Here is a 16554-nt window from a genome sequence, read left to right as displayed (position 1 = left end):
ATGAAAGTTTCCATCATTCAATGAATACCGTGGAGTGAGAAGCCTGGACTGCCTTTAAGATTGTGGTTCAAAAAGTCCTAGGAAACAATCTTAGCCCAGATTATATCTACATATTTGAGAACATGCTCACGGAAGTGAAAATGCTGGGATGGTCAGTGAATTTGAAATTACACTTTTTACATTCGCATCTTGACTTTTTCCTTCCAAATCTCATTGTTGTAAGTGAGGAATAGGGTGGAAGATTCAATCAGGATATCAAGGGCATTTAACGGCAATACCAGGGCACATAGGATGTTCGAATGCTGGACGACTAGTTTTGGATGCTTCACCGTGAGCACCCGAAAATGCCACATAAGAGGGAAAGCAGGGCCACGCCATAACCACTAAGAAAGCACGGAATGAATGAGCTTAATGCACGTTTTGTTTCACATTCTCTGTATGCATCTGTTCACAGTTTGCCTGTTCCAATATTTTGTTGTTTTCAACTTATATTGTACTTCAGCATGATTCGCGTTGCATATATATATGTAATGCTTCAATATGTGTTATCAATTTTGGCAAAGTATAAGATTTCTGCGAAAACAGTGTATGGTAGGATGTTTTGAGTGTCGCTTTCGAATACAGAAGGACGAAATACATAAGAGCGCCTACTTTTGCAAAAAAAAAAAAAAAAAAAAAAAAAAAGGTTTTCACTGTTGCACTGTGTAATGAATCATTTTACTATAGGAAACTCCAGTATAAAATCTTATCACATGGTCACATAACTAGTTACATGATTTGTTCCTTTATATATACGAAAATATACATTATGAATAAGTGAAGGAAAGGAGACAAGTTACCATATATGTTCAAGAAGTATTAAAAAACTAAAACAAGTATTTTAATCAACCCTAATTGCAATTGTATCAATATTTCGACTTCATACTTACCAATACACATCCTGGGCCCTCCTCCAAAAGGAAAATAAGTAAAATTCTGCTTATCTTTCTTATTACTTTCAGAAAATCGTTCAGGATCAAACTTATCTGGTTCTGGATAGTACTCCGGGTCTCTGTGAATACCATGCAGTGCAATGTATACTTGTGATCCCTTTTCAATAGTTACATTTTCTCCGGGAATTGTATAATCCTTCGTGCAAGTTCTTGATATAAAGTTAACAGGTGGATACATTCTTAGAATCTCTGAGAAAAAAGGAGTTGATACAATATGCTACAAATCATTAAATCTATTAATAATTATTTAAAAATATAATTCATTATAAATTAAATAACTGAGACAAAAAAGTCATAGACTTAACCATGAAATGTATTTAAGAAAGCCTAATTCTGGAGAATGTACTTGATTGCATTTAACACAAACCTCAAATCAACTACTCATTCCACTATCGCCTTTGTATAGCTTCCCAAAGTGAGCGGCTTCTTCAAAGATCCACAGCTTACCAAGGTACATAAAAAGACATTTCGATCTGAACAATTGTCAGTATCATAAGCAGTCCATCATGTACATTTCCAAACACCTCGCTACCCATTTGAAACCGTATCAGAATTCAGAAGGAGGAATTCAGAATTCAGCAATCTACACCAATTTACACAGTTTCTTCAGGAAATAAGCCTGATTCCGGAAGACGAATTTGTCGGAGTGCAACTAACATTGGCGACTTCATATGAATGCTAATTCAGTGGTATCAGTCTTCATAAACTGTGCCGCCATCGGCCAAAAACTCGTGTTGAGAAAGAACGAAGACCTTCGTCCTCAAGGAGATACTATATCAGATTGTGTTCTGTTCGAACATACTGGGTATATAGAAAATATGTTTTGATGATAAATAAGGTCTGCAACTCAAACACACGGTAACAAAGTGTGTTTAAGCAGAACCTCCTGAGTTTAACGTTATTTAACAAGGCCCAAAATTATTCATTTGCCGGCTGCAACCGCCGGGCTATTGATGGAAGTAGCCTGGGACACGCAGGCTTCAGGACAAGACAGTCAGTTGTTGTGGATGTTAAAGTGTAAATTGAAGTAGTTGGAGGCGTTTGAAGGCACAATTTATGACGGCTGTCGTGCCGATTGCTTCCAGAGATTATAGAATCTACAAACATGTCCCATTGTGAAGTAGTTCACAACCTTCCACCGGATACTAACTCCGGCTCTTTTCAAGACCAGTAGTGATTTGTGTGGTGATGTCCTTCTGGCAACAGAGTAAGTCTCCTGTCTAGTTGACTATACTTACCGACTTGTAGCCGGAGGGAATTTGCTGACTGATGACGGTTGTGGTCTCCAAATACTTCATGCGTTAGTATGATCGAAATCCGAGGGAAATGTTAACTTGCAAACACTTACACACTCACGATGGTCACTATAGCTTTCACCAACTTGAGAGTAAAGCGATCCTATTGAGGACAGAAGAACCTGAAGGTTATATCTGCTGCTTAAAAGACAAGGCTTGCTTGAATAATTAAAAAGTACTACCTGTGCATGGTGTAGTTCCTACCAATTGGAACTTATCTGAAAACCTGACTATCATTGTAGTGCGCCTCCTTCTGACTTCCAGCACTGGTTTTGACGTAGTCTCAGTGCTTGGTAAATCAACTTCTATTCCTGTCCGGTAGTAGTCCCAATCTATGATCAACCTGAACCGCAAACAGTAGGGGATTAGTTCTTCTGGTTCGTTCTCCGGCTTTCAGTTATGCATCTCAGTGTTTTCTAGATATTAGAATCTAAATGTGGGATGATAATCTCAGATTCATTAATTTGATCCATTTACACACTCCCAAACGGTCTTTCCTAGTACGATAGTGAAATCGGTTCTTGATCCAAATTTCGTTGCTATTGATCCAAAAAGTAACCCTTCACCTGAAACTACCTCTCAAACAATTTTACCCCTACCCACTCCCCTTAGCGAATTATGTATAAAATTGAACATTTTTAAATTTCAGTGCGGGTGGTCGAAAAATTTTGAAATTTCCACTGATTGTAGATACTATCTAGATGTAAATGTTCATTTTTTTCAAAACCATAGCTTCGTATTTTCTTTACATTTTCGTATGTTCAAAATTTCAAAAAATGTAGAAAAAAAATTCCTTTTGGGGGGACATGTCACTGATTTTTTTGGATAAAAGGTTTGTTATACCCTTCAGTACAACATATATTTTTTCGGGGCCTGAAAGTGATGGCAACATTGTCAAAAATAAATAAAACTAAAAACAAACGTGTTTTTCGCACAGTTTTCCCATAATTTTAAAGGCCCTCGAAGTGAAGGCCTCTTCAAACAATCCTTTACCAAAGTTCACAATTTTCATTTTTCTTGTGTCCCTTCTTCGGCTGCTTCGATTGTGTCCATTTCGGAACAGAAACACCAAATATATCTCCGTAACAGTGCTTCCACTTCGAGAGACTCTTGCACAACGAAGTTACACACACCTCGCGTCGGCTTCTCATATAGATTAGTGCTTGCTTCACCAGCCACATACAGGGGCGCTCTCTACTTGTACCTCTCTCTACCGCGACCTGTGTGTAACTTTGTGAGATATATTATGTGTGAGATATATTTGGCGTTTCTGTTCCGAAATGGACACAATCGAAGCAGCCGAAGAACGACAGAAGAAGGGACATACACACACAAACGCACACACAAAAAAATGAAAATTGTGAAATTTGGTAAAGAATTATTTGATGGGGGCCTCACCTCGAGGGCCTTAATATGATGGGAAAACTGTGCTAATAACACGTTTATTTTCAGTTTTGTTTCTTTTTGACAATGTTGCCATCATTTTCAGGCCCCGAAAAAATATATGTCGTGCTTAAGGATATAAATTTTCTAGCCAAAAAATCAGTGACGGGTACCCCCAAAGCTTTTTGTAATTTTTTTTTTGAAATTTTCAACACGCAAAATATAAAGAAAATACGCATCGATGGTTTTGAGAAAAATGCACATTTACATCTAGACAGTATCCACAATCTGTGAAACTATCAAAATTTTACGACCACCCCTACTAAAATTATGAATATTTATTATAGGATAATTCATTAAGGGGAGGAGGTAGAGAGTCAAAATTTGTTGGGAGGTAGTTTTAGGTGAAGGATAACCTTTTGGGTCAATAGCGACCCAATTTGGATCAAGGGAAGACCCGATTTCACTATCTTATTAGGAAAGACCCTTTACTACTGTTATTTGTCGCCAATTTTCACCGTTTTATTCCAGGATTCTGACAGATAGCTTCTCGCGAATGCTAGGAGGCAGAAATTAATAAATTACAACACTGCATGTTACTAGTAGACTAACTTAGTGAGTATAGGAACTGGAAAATAGATTGAGAAGAATAAATCGATAGACAGTACAAAAAATCTCTTTCAACCTTCATACTGACAGTGAGGAGACTGGGAATGGAATCAGGAAAGGGACCGTCGATTGTAATGACTAAGCACACAATTGTAATGCAAACCATGACAACCTTCGTAAGAAATAACTAAGATACTTTCAAAACTTTCCATCAAAAATAGAATAAAATAAAAGTGTAGCGTTTGCAGTCTACACTTACTAACTTGTAGTGATAGTATGTTACTTTATAGTTTCCTGTTAAGATTTCTGTTAGCTAGCTCAGTCTATATAAATAGTGCTGTGTTGAACAAATAGAAATTTGAATCTCTAGAGCTATAATCATGATCACCGTGGATTGTATAAAGAAATGTGACTTTTGTTTTAGGTATACCTCACACGCTTTGATTATTGGAGATATCTACTTATACAGATAAATCGGACGTAGTAGTGCTTATGGAACACGCTGCTTTATTACACCGTGTCACTCGGGAGATGGTACAACAACTTGATTTTCGATTTTTCTGTGATTGCCTGATTTCATATTATTTTGCAACATCTTTATTAACATATCTTTGTCAACAGATAAAGTCATGATCGGTAGTTAAGTTAATGAAGCCCGTCGTTGAAAACAAAACGGATTGTATGTGGTCAGTAGTGAATTCTCAAGTCCACTAAATAGAAAAACTTCAAAAGCAAAATGAATGTAAGTAGTGCACGAATGCAAATTCTGCATTTTGAGAAAAAAAATATGGTAATCTAAAATACACTACGGATATGTGATTTGTTGATGACCATTATCATTATTTATTTTTTAAATAGGTAAGAATAGTTTGGATTTTCTAAATACTTGTACGGATTCTCCTGTTATACACTGCTCTTTATCTAAAGGTTAACTGATGTTAATCCAAATATATGGATTGTATATTTTCATATCTGAGACCATAATTCAATTATTTATATTAAATGTTCTACAACTCAACGAGCTTCTAACAGAAGGTTAAAGAGTTTTGTATCAAGTGCAGCATAAATGTTTACACAAACAACTGTACGGAACAACAATATTATGAGGACAGTAAGAACACTTGAGTATGCACAGTACTATTTTTTTTTGTCTCGCTTCTAAACAGTTTAATAGAACATAAGTTATTAAGAAGTCTCCTTTAGAAAGCTCAATCTTTATTTTTATTTTTTACTCATATAACTTTTTCTGAAACTTATGTCGAAGAAAGCACGTTATAATAAGTTAGACTCATGTCCTCTGGTTATTTCAAAAGTAGAAACGATCAATAGGATGTGTGCAGCTAAGAGCAGAAAGAGAGAAGAACAAGAATTAAAGAAAAAATACATGCCAATTTCGTTTTGTGCCAATTTCCAATCACAGCTACTAAAACTGATTTATGTGCTTTGAAACATCACTATAAAATGTTTACCTGATATGACTTTCTCCAACTGCGGAAGATTGTTTACTCCTTCGTATGTAATACTCCCATCACATTCTTCTAGATAGTCGTCAATTTCTTGTCGTAGGTTGTCCTGAATCATATTGTTTTTTGCTAGTTGATAACAAGTAAAAGCTAAAGCATTTCCAGTTGTTTCGTATCCAGCTACCAGCATTCCAAGTGAAAATCCTATTAGAACTGGGTCTGACAAGTCTACAAAGAAAATTTGGAAAGAAACAAAATAAATTAGTATTTTTTTTGAGTTTTTGCATGTAATGCAATCACTTCTCAAACCACGAAAATAGTTTTGTAAAGTTTGTACACCACTCAACCTGTAAGTGTATTGTTATCTTCTAATGTAATTGTATAAAGTAATCAATTTATTTTTATAACTGAAAAGTTTAACTCATAAATTATTAAATCTTTTGAGACATGTATAGTCAGACCCGAGCAACCAACTGAAATTAACTTTACACAGATTATTATCCTCGGTGACTAAATGAAAAACAAAAACTACCGTAGTATGCGTGATGATTACTGTAGCTAATGCTTTCAGCGATGAAAAATCGTTAACATAGGAACTCTAAGACTAAGTTAAAGGAGTTGCTCGTAAAAATATTATATTATTTACTTTTGATAATTTTACGAAATAAGAAATACAGCAACTTACCAACTTCATCATCTACCATTTCTTCATATTCATAATTATTTTTCTTGTAGCCATCATTTTTATAATCTCTTTGATTTCGTAGCTTACTCAGAATAGCAGTAACGTCTTTACGAAATATCTGATTATTTTCTCTAATATTCAATGTCTTATTAAAAACTATAGTGAACATATTGTAAAAATATGCTTCACCTACCGCAATTCTAAATTTTCGTAAAATTTGTGGAATGAAAATCATACATAAGAATGGCAAAATCCTCCTCCAATATGGTTTTGTAGCATTTTTAGCCATTTCAAGTTCAGAATTTGTCAAAAGTTTGCCATCAACTCCAAATGCGAACGTTACAATTCCATATAATGTATAGTTTTCGCAATGTTCTTTGATTTCAACTTGATTTTTAGAACTTCTGTTATTCACAATTTCGTCCATCGTGACTTCGGCACACTCACAAATTGAGGAAAACGAATCTTTAATTCTCGCCAGAGTAAAACATGTAGTGAAATATTTCCTGAAAAATCTCCATCGGTTTCCCTGCATCCAGAAAAGTGTGTTGGAAGCTATAGGATCTGCTAGGGTATCCGGACGATAACTCCAATCTGTAAAATGTTCGAAATCTTTCACCAAAATATGTTTGATTAATTCAGGATCTCGCACTAACAGACATGGCCGAGAACCAAGGAAGAACCCACCATACCGATGTCCATTTAATTTAGCATGAATTTCAGCAAATTGTTGACCCAAACTCATTTTTAACATCATCAAGTTCTTGAAATTACCGAATATCGGAAGTGGTTTTAAATAAGGGACGCCTTTGTTTTTCCAATGTTTAAAATGCCTCGTGACGTATAAATAGAAAATTATTAGAAGTATCACTAAAGTTGTAAGTGTCACCATTACACTTGCTGGTGGCGTATTCATTGTAGAACCGCTGTTGAAATCAGAATGATCTAGAATATAGCCCTGAAATGAGAGTAAAAATATTAAAGAATTACTACACAAGTGTTGTTACATAAAACAATTTAATTACCTATCTTAGTTAATTAAAACTAATACAACCAACAAGGATTTGACTTTTGTTAACTTTCCTAGTGAGAAAAATCTCTTAATATTCCACTTCTTTTGTTCTCCATTTAATACATTTGATTAATTAAGGGAATGGTGTGTGCCTTTAGCAACAGCAATTAGAGTGAACCTACAGCTTATCTTGAGATGCAAACATCGTAAGGCCTCCCACAGCACCAACAATTAATCTACCAATTTGAAGTGTGAGATAAGTTAACTGATATCTAATACAAAAGAAATATGATCAATTAAGTGTGCTTAAATAACGGTTGCATAAAACATCGGTATTTCTTTGAAAGAAATCAAGAAATTAAATTTTTATGAATTAGTTATTGTTAATGAAATTATTATTAGGAGAGATAGTAAATACAAACTTAACTTTTATCTTTAATAGTGTGTGCGTGTGTGTGTATGTATCTGTGGAGAGATGTTCAATATATAGGATTTAACTACATAAACTAAGTTGTTCACAGATTGATCTTTACCACACACCTAGTGCCATGTGTTTCCCATTTTTTGATTAGGCTTGCCATATGTGGGTGTAAGAAATGTATGAAAACTTACGCGCGTTTCCCGCAGTTTTAAAGAACATCTTACCTATAAACAGTCCACAATACGTCGTGGTTGTGCAATCACACATAACAACATAGGTTAAAGTAGAAATGGATAAGGACATTTACTCCTCTCTTTTAATCATGGTAGTGAGTTAAGAGCAGTCAATGTTTCGGAGTCTGAAAGTAAAGCAACATTGTCAAAAAGAAATAACATTGAAAACAAATGTGTTTCTCGCACAGTTTTTCCACCATTTTAGGGCTTTGAAGATGAGGACCCTTCAGACAATCCTTTGGCAGAGTTCACAATTTCCCCTTCTCTTGCGTTCCTTCCGCTTCTTTCGTTCTTCGGCTGCTTCGATGGTGTCCATTTCGGAACAGAAGCATCAAATATATCTTTGTAACAGTGCTTCCACTTAAACCCACTCCTGCAGAATAAAGTTACACACACCTCGCGTCGCCACCTCGTATCTACCAGTGGTTGCTTCACTGTTGGTACAGACTGGCGAGCTCTGTAACTCGTACCGGGAAACGGCGACTCGCTACCGATGAAAATGGTTTCCGCAACTGACGTTTCAAATATGCATCAGAGGCAATGAGCAAGCAAGATAAGTCTTCTATTTCTACGTTTTAACAGGAATCGAAGTAACTCCACGTTTATTTTGATTTCTCTTTGGTGATTTAATCTGTATTTTAATGCTGTTTCGTTTCTTCATTTACAGGTATCTACAACTTATTCCAAAAACTTTGATAGCTTTGACTATGGCTGTTTGGAGGCAAAACTTTTCTAAGTTCAACTTCGGAAATTAAAAAAAAAAAAAAGATGGCAATGTTGTTCGAGCCCCCAAGTCAACTTTTGCAATTTGGAGAAATTGTGCAGAAGTATTTTTCTTTTAAGTCAGTCATGTTGAAATGTTATGAAGCGTGAAAAGAAGTAAAATTGATTGAAAAATCTAACGATACAGTATTTCGAATCTATGTATATATGTGAACATATACTGGCTTTGTCATTTATGTTTCCATACATAAAAGAACATTTCCAATGAAAGAAAAGAAAGGGAAAATTTTCAAATTTAAAAGTTACGTCAAATTCAGAGGCATTTAAAACCTCCTAAGAAATAACGAATGGTAACATTTATCCCATACTAATACAGCAAAGGGGTCACGAATGATGACACTTCAAAGTACAAGTTCAATTTTGATCCTTACGACGAAGTAATGTGTAACTCTAGATCATTTTTATCAGAAAGCATGGGGGTGGTTATGGGAAGTGATATCGTGGTTTTCTGTAGGTCCCATCATAGCCCCGCATGGAATGATGAATGCTAAGGCGTATGAGACCATTTTGGGGGACCAGGTTCTTCCCATGTCCCAAATATTGTTCCCTGATAGTGATGGCATCTACCAAGATGATTTGGCACCCTATCACGCTGCAAAAATGGTGAAATCATGGTTTGAGGAGCATGACCAGGAGCTACCAGACGTCCCCTGGGTCCCACAATTACCAGATCTGAACATCATTAAGCCATTGTGGTCTGAGTTAGAAAGACGTGTTTGGTCTCATTACCCTTCACCAGCATCCCTTAAGGAACTGTAGCATGTTTTGGAGGAACAATGATACAAAATTCCACACACTACAATTCAGGAGCTGTATATGTCCATTGTAAATCGAATCCAAGCTGCTTTGGACGCAAAAGGAAGTCCCACACCATACTAGGTATGATTTTCACACTTTTGCTAACGTTTTAGATTTTTTGGTCACACCCCTGTATAGTTAAATGATTTATACATTTTATATTATCTGCAAATGGGTAACAATTAGAATTGCTTACCACTTAAGGAAATCAATAAATATAATTAGTAATAATAACAGACCACAGTTACAACTCTGAGGAAGATCAGTAAAACTTGCAAATTTAACAGATATTTCTTGCTGAAAATCCACATATTGGTGTCTGTTATTTTAATAAGAAAATACAACACAAACAATCGTTTGGATAATATAAATTTGGTGATTTTCTTATTTAATTCTTTGTAATCTAACTTGTCAATGACCTTCGTAAAGTCCATGTATATCGCATCCACTTATTCCTTTCTTTCAAAATAATTATAACTGTCCTGAACAAATTGTAACAAGTTAGGAATTGTTGATTTATTTGGCATAAGACTAGATGAAATACATTATGAAACACTTTTCATATAATATGTATTCATATATTTTGCACATTGAATTAATGATGGAAATAAACCTATGTTTAGTTATAACATCTGCATATCGTGACTTCAGTATAGGACTATTTTGTTTAATTTCCGTCTTTGGCAGAAGCTATTTGTTTTCAAAGACAAATTATTATAAATTTAATTTACTGACATAAGACCTCTCCGATTGCTTTTATATTAAGGAGTTCCTTCTAGACAATAAGGATTGTTTGAGCTCTAGACGTTGAGTGATCTCATTTTTAACCTCTTCTGTTGTGACACAATTAAATGTAGTATTTCAAACTTAAGAACACTATTCGAAAATTCGGTGGAAATATAATTGATTCTCTAAGAAAAGTTTGATTTTTATAAACAAAAGAAAAATATTTTACCAATCCATTTTTGTTTTCTACGGGAAACCCTTCTCATCATTAAAAGCAAACATCTGATTCCTTAGAGTGTATTCCTTTCTAGCTCTAACAAATCATCAAAATCGGTTAATATTATAATTATCACTAATTTGGAGTTGTTGCATGTAATCATCAAAGGCTCTATCCGACCTGTAGTTCATGAATCTTTCATCATATTACCTGGAGAATTTGCAGCTTTTGGCAAAGTTTTTCTTGATTTTAACTGTTGGGATTACACCTCTGGTAAACCATACGGATACCAGGTGTACGCAGACTTTATAATGCTGGTACATATTGGAATACAATCTTCGAAACATTTGTATAGTACAGGATATAGACAATATATGTTCCTAATTATAATAATGTATTGTACAGTCCTGGCTATGGAAACCTAGAGGGCCGTAAAAGAACTAAGTCCAGAATATGAACGTAGATCCTTTCGAAATTCTCTCGTGTCTAGCTCAATTTCCCTGGATTTCGTTCGCGCACAGGAGTAGAAATTGAACGATAATATTACTGAACGTACAATGGAATTTTGTTTCCTCTACATGTGGATCAAAAATACCTACTTTACAGGAAAATACGATAATTTTAATTCGAAAACATTATAACTAACTAACTAACTCTATGGCCTATGGAACCCGCAGGTTCAGTGCCGCGTTCACAAAAGCTCTCCACTGACTTCTATCCTTAGCTAATTGCATCCATTTTCTACTTTGTATTCCTATCTCTGCGAGATCCATCTTAATATTATCCTCCCATCTGCGCCTAGGTCTTCCTAATGGTCGTTTTCCTATGGGTCTTCCAGTCAAGACTTTGAAAGCGTTTCTACTTTCATCCATTCTAGCTACATGACCCGCCCACCTAAGCCTCCTAGACTTGACGACCCTAACAATGTTGGGTAAACCGTATAAACTATGTAGTTCCTCGTTATGAAGTTTCCGCCATTTTCCTTTCTCGTTCCTCTTGGGTCCGAATATTCTTCTCAGGATCCTGTTCTCAAATACTTTCAGTCTATGTTCTTCCCTCAGAGTAAGTGACCATGTTTCGCAACCATACAGAACAGCAGGCATACATGATATATATTTTTATAAACATTATATAAAAATATATATAATTCATAAACATTAAATATGATACATATTTTTAAATCTAGAACTATTAAAAGTAGATTTAACATCAGAGTAACAAAGAGTTTACAATGATTAGCTAGCTGTTTAAAGAGATTTGTTTTTTCTTCTTTTCTTTGTTTCACTGCCTATTCAAGTTTTCCTAAAGCATAACCTTGCCAAATACACTCGCTATTTAAGATAGAATGAAATTCGTCTTAGATATTTTAAAATCAACTATTAAACTAATCTAAACAACCTTTCACTAGGGAAGAAAGAGGTGCAAGTTTAAAATACCAAATGCAAACCAACTATTTTCATTGCAGATTCGGATTCTGCGATCCAAAATACGCAACTTTTACTTGAAGTACTTTCGTTATCCTACTAGTTGGCGATGTAAATGAAAGAAAATAAATATCATTCTACGTTATCTGAGGTTGATAATAAGCTATATATGTTGAGAAATACACTTGAAATTAAAAAAAAATATATGAAATTCATGTTCAGTGTTTACAAATTGTCTTATATACAGGTAAAATGAAATTGCTCTCATTTTTACTTCAATACTACCATGGTAAACCATTACTGTATGGAAAGAAGTGTTATTTTGCTTTGCAACTAGAAACATCTTCGCTGGAAGTGTAAAGGTCAAATAGACTGATTTGCTCGTTAAGTATCACGTGACAAGTCACTATTCCACACCATGTAAAATTACAAATGACCATCACATCTTGTATATGTCACAAATTTACAAAACGTGGATAAGTAGAAAGAAACTTACTTGATTTACAAGGCTATTTTTAATGGTCTCTCAGATTTCAAAGGTTAATAACTAACGTTTATTTAGTGACAAAAAAAGCAACTTATGTTAAATGAAAGAAACACTCAAAAAGTTTGTTTTCTTTTCTAAACACATAAGTCTTATATTCCACGTTAAAGATGCTCGATATCATTTGTACCATTTGTAGTTCGGAACACACCAATCTAATAGTCTAATTCTTGGCACCGTCTTTCCAAAATTCCACAGCCAGTAGAATCAACTGCTTCTTGAATGCTTTCCCAAATTTTAGGTACAGTTCGAAGCATAGAAAATGTTACAAAAAGTTTAAGTCCAACTTAGGAACAAACTCTTGCGCCGTGTGCTTATGCATTCCGAAATATACTTCTCATCGACTAGTTACTTCCGGTATTCAACACAACACTTCCCCTCTTCCACCTCTCCTTGTCTAAAGCGGTGTGTGACGAAATGTACTCTTTCCATTCAGTTGGACAAAACAGGAACAAGTTTACAAGGTTTATAGCTCTAAAACTGCCTTTTTCATTCGTTTGTTCAGAAATGCCTTTCTAGAGAATGAATAAAACAAGACGCCACAAAATGTTCCCATAGCTTCATAAACACTATTATTTGCATTCTTTCCCTTCTTCAAAGGCTGAATATCACACCAACCTAGGAAGATGCTCGTTGTAAATGCTATCCAAATTGTTGATCATGACAGTAGGTTTTGTTCTAGCCAAAGTTTATAATGGGCGTGCAGAGCTCTAAACACTACTGAAAGGAATTAGTGTTATTAATTTCTTGTCAGTAATTGCAAGCAAATGTTCCAGTTGTCGTAATTTGGGCAGGACAGAAGGGAGTAATTGCCCCTCCCTTGAGCTTGAAAAGTACATATTGTTTGATCAAATGTGTAGTAATATAATAAAAAAAAGTTTGTTCCCAGCTCGCGCGAAGTAATCTTTTAGTGGACAAACACCGTTAGCTTGGGCTCTTCCGTTTCCTACCAATTTTCCTTCCACCATTTCCTTCATTACTTATCGTCATCGTATCCTTTATCCTCCCCACATAATAGTGGGACGGAAAATTAGATTTCATTTTTTGCTAATAAAAAAAATGAAACTATTATGTCGGCGGAGAATCTCCGCCTCCCCTACGGACCTGGGCAAAATTTAAAATGACACTTCTTTTAAAAACAAACCTATATAGCACATTGTTAGAGCACTTACATTTGGTTTCAAGAGAGATTCAAATATGGAGACAGAAATGAATGATTTACATATACAAGTTTAGAATTGGAGAAAAATGAAAGGACAGCATCCGTATTATGGTGAAAATTGTGACTGTGAAACAGAAGAAGGAAAGGTTGCGAACTGCGAGGATCACATTAGGCAGATGTTGAATTAAGATGGAGAATTCTGTTTAGAGCATCAGATGATTACGAAGGGAGAGAAAGATCTTAAGATCTGGTGAATTAAGAATTTAAAAAATCTTTAGCTTCCGAGCCACGAACCTTTTAGTTATCGATACATGACTTTATCCACTAAGCTACGGAGAGCTCTAGGCAGCATGTCACATACTTTTCCTTTACCTACTAGAATGGGATGCTCCAAACGTTGGCTCGGTGCATGTGGCGTTCAGACGGGATGCAGACCTCTTGTAGTTTAGTTATAGGGTGTCTAATGAACTTCCCCTTGTTCAGGAACACTTTTTAAGTCAGTAAAATGTATTCTTATTGTGTTGATTAAGTTATATTTGATAGAATTGTATGATAAAATAATGCCAAATACTTTGCGTCATTGTATGTTACATGAATGTTTAATCTAAGGGATTCCTACTTGGATGGTCCTAGGTTCGAATCCTGACCATTCTTATTGACTTTTTCTTCTAGCCAGGTTCATACTGTGCAATCGAGAAACTCAATTTTGAAATAAATGTAGTTACAAGTAGTTTAAGACGAAATTATATTCAAATATGATATTTGTTATTACATTCTCTTCTTAACTTACGGTGTTTCAATGTTGATATTAAATGTAATTCATTTCCCTACGTCATATCATGCTGAATTTTTTCACAAAGACGATAGTCGGGCGATAATAAAAAATCCATTGTTACTTTTTCCTTTTAGTTACACTTAGTTTATGCATTTAGATGTTCACGCTTGAATCAACAGCCAGTGAATTGATTGTAGCTGACATTCGTTTCAAATATGACACGTTAATACATGCTTTCCATTATCTTACACCTTTGAAAATAATACTACATTCAACTTTGTAGCTACCTTTAATTCACTAGGTGTTATTGTATTTGCTTTTATCTTGAAGATCTGGAATGCATAAACTAAGTGTAGCTAAAAGAAAACAGTAAAAAAAAAATGGATAATATTTGAACTCAGGAACCCCAGTGTAGAAATCTCGTTCACTAACCCCTCATCTAATAAGTCATGATTTAAATATGACTGTTTGTAAGTTATAAATTCTCATCCAAATGACACCATTATGAGAATGTGTAATAAATTTCTGCTCTTTTCCTCTTCAAAAACGTAACATATTAAAGAAATTTGATTCATTTTCCATTAGAACTTTGAAAAAGATTATTTGTGTTTGAGTATATTGTCTTCTTTATCAAACATTTCTACCGAATTCAACTCAATTCACACAACAGTAAAAAAAAAAAAAAAAAAAAAACCTCTTACTGCCTTAGTAAATGTTCTTAAAAAGGAAAACTGCATCATGCACCCTGAACGGTGGCATAACTAACTGGAGCGCGGTGTGGAAGGCTCACGGCAAAAGGGAGCCCATTTAAGTTTCGTAATTTCTGTTTGTAGGTTTTTATATTTTCACACTTTTCCCCCAATGTCTAAAATGTCTATTTCATTCTTAGAAGAAAAACAAGTTGTAAACGAACTGTAGACTGTAAAATCTACTCAAAACATTTATCACCTCTTTGCTCCAAGAACTTTAACGGACAGTAATAAAGGAAAAGATTTAGTTAAATTTAAAGTTAGAATAAATTAGCTGAAGTTCCATTCCTAAATAATTGTCATTGCTAGTAGTGTTTTTATTTGTTTAGACACCAACTTACTTATAACTGTATCTCACTGTTCCTGTAACGAGAACAGCATCTAAGCGAGCATTCAGTGAACTAAATGCCATTAAAACCTATATTCATAGCACAATGGTAAAGATGACGTTGAGCTCTTTGGCAATCTGTAGCATGGAAAGCGAAAAAAACCACCACATTGGTATTTGAAAAGTAGTCAACGATTTCCTCTTCGAAAAAGATCACATGCACAGTTGTTTATTTCATGTGATGGTCAGATGGTCAGATGGTAATTCATAGGTATATTCCTTAAGTTTATTGAAATTCCTGCATAGTTAGGGGCTAGACACTGAAACCGTCCTCAATAAGGGAGGAAGGTGACATGTAAAAGTAGTCAAATACGAACGATATTCGCGTCGAATTCATAATTTTCGGGGTCACAAAAATGAATAGTGACACTGTTGATTATGCATAAGTACGAGTTATGTGATACATAAAAAGTAGTTACAGATTTCATTTTCTAAAGCACAAATTCATCAGATAAACATGTAAAGGACAGATTTCGTGTTGCACAGTGTAATTTACCAAAGAGAGCTGACGATGTGTGACCAAGCACAGTTCATAAGCCATTTTAACTAAAGGTTAAGGCTGTTTTTGTTTTAAATTTCAGTTCACCACACACATAAAAAATAAGTCAGGTTTATTGTATACGCACGGGACATTGCACTCCACTGGACGTAACCAAACTAAACATTCAGCAGTTTCTTAAAAGACAGATGCACAGCACACACTACCAGAAAAAGATAGAACTCGGAAAATCTGCTCACTAGTAACGAAATACCAGTCAGCAAATAACAATACAATCAAACCAAATTGTTCTGAGAGAAGGATATTGATATGTCTCCAGTTTAGTTAACTCTTTACGAAGGAGATTAAGACAGCATAGAAACTAATGGGAACTTCACAAGACATAATCTTCAATAA

The 16554-nt window shown here is 34.9% G+C and overlaps 1 protein-coding gene across 1 annotated transcript in view; it reads right to left on the bottom strand.

Annotated features, from left to right (window-relative positions):
- The window catches only part of LOC145667803 (cytochrome P450 6l1-like), a 39267-nt gene that overhangs the window by 3873 nt on the left and 18840 nt on the right, over positions 1 to 16554 (bottom strand). Inside the window, exons 2-4 of the mRNA XM_081735236.1 lie at positions 6428 to 7385; positions 5749 to 5970; positions 930 to 1181 (exon numbers count right to left, since the gene is read on the bottom strand). Coding sequence (XP_081591362.1) covers positions 930 to 1181; positions 5749 to 5970; positions 6428 to 7385 — 1432 coding nt within the window. The remainder of the gene's footprint in view (positions 1 to 929; positions 1182 to 5748; positions 5971 to 6427; positions 7386 to 16554) is intronic.

The sequence above is a fragment of the Thermobia domestica genome, chromosome 13 (assembly GCF_964235325.1).
Source record: "Thermobia domestica chromosome 13, izTheDome1.hap1.1, whole genome shotgun sequence".
NCBI classification, from domain to species: domain Eukaryota; kingdom Metazoa; phylum Arthropoda; class Insecta; order Zygentoma; family Lepismatidae; genus Thermobia; species Thermobia domestica.
Note: the sequence above shows the minus strand (reverse complement) of the source record. Positions and strands in the feature narration are given on the sequence as shown.